General features: G+C 44.8%; 1 protein-coding gene across 1 annotated transcript; it reads right to left on the bottom strand.

The window, feature by feature from the left end:
• Positions 1-102: 102 nt before the first annotated feature.
• PHALS_05862 (uncharacterized protein) lies at positions 103-515 on the bottom strand (the record flags this gene model as incomplete). The annotated part of the gene is made up of 3 exons (XM_024723173.1): positions 103-251; positions 314-341; positions 399-515. 3 exons carry the CDS (start codon positions 513-515, stop codon positions 103-105), a joined length of 294 nt encoding a protein of 97 aa, XP_024574176.1.
• Between the last annotated feature and the right edge of the window lie 226 nt (positions 516-741).

Below are 741 nucleotides of genomic sequence, written 5' to 3'. Positions count from 1 at the left end.
ACCTAGCCACATACCGTATTCTTGTTTGGGTGCAGTCACACCATGCACATCTTGTGTGCCCCCCCCCCTTACCAGGGTACGTGTAACCCCGTTACACAAGCGCTAAGCTACGACAGCCCCGCTGCATGCATGTACAGGTGCAAAGGGCTCTGCGTCGGCACGGCTAGCGACTTTAAACAGCTCAAAACCACAATTAAAGCGCAAAAAAGTAAAGCAAGAGTCGGCGTAACTCTTGCGCTTGCAAGCTGTTGCTACACCGGTCCGTACGCTGTAACCAGGAGCGGAACCTCAACCATTTAAGAAACCTAGTTACCTTTCGCACCCAATACAGTCTTGATCTCCTAATCAAAAAAGTCGAGTTTCCCCAGATTAGTCCAAAAGCTGAGTCGCCTTTTCACATTGCCATCAAATTGCGTTATACTTTCAAATATATCGAATTGTTTTTGTTGAGACATATTCGAATGCATAATTCGAAACTTTGCCTCAACACAAATAATTTCGACTCTTAAGTTCATCGAGATAAAAAGAGCACTAAGGTGGCTGTAATTAAACTAAGAGCTCAAAAATGCTTCCAACTGCGCCGCGTCAATAATAAGAGTCGATTTTTGACTCGGATTTCCGTGGCAATTTTGCTGCACGCGGTACATCTTAAATAGGCGATACTCAAGCTGCTATTTATGCACTGTAGAGGAAAGTTGTCGTATGAGCTGAACGAAGGAAGTTACGATTGTAGACTCCACG

The sequence above is a fragment of the Plasmopara halstedii genome (assembly GCF_900000015.1).
Source record: "Plasmopara halstedii genome assembly, contig: Scaffold_292, whole genome shotgun sequence".
Taxonomy (NCBI): domain Eukaryota; phylum Oomycota; class Peronosporomycetes; order Peronosporales; family Peronosporaceae; genus Plasmopara; species Plasmopara halstedii.
This window is presented reverse-complemented; position numbering and strand designations above follow the sequence as displayed.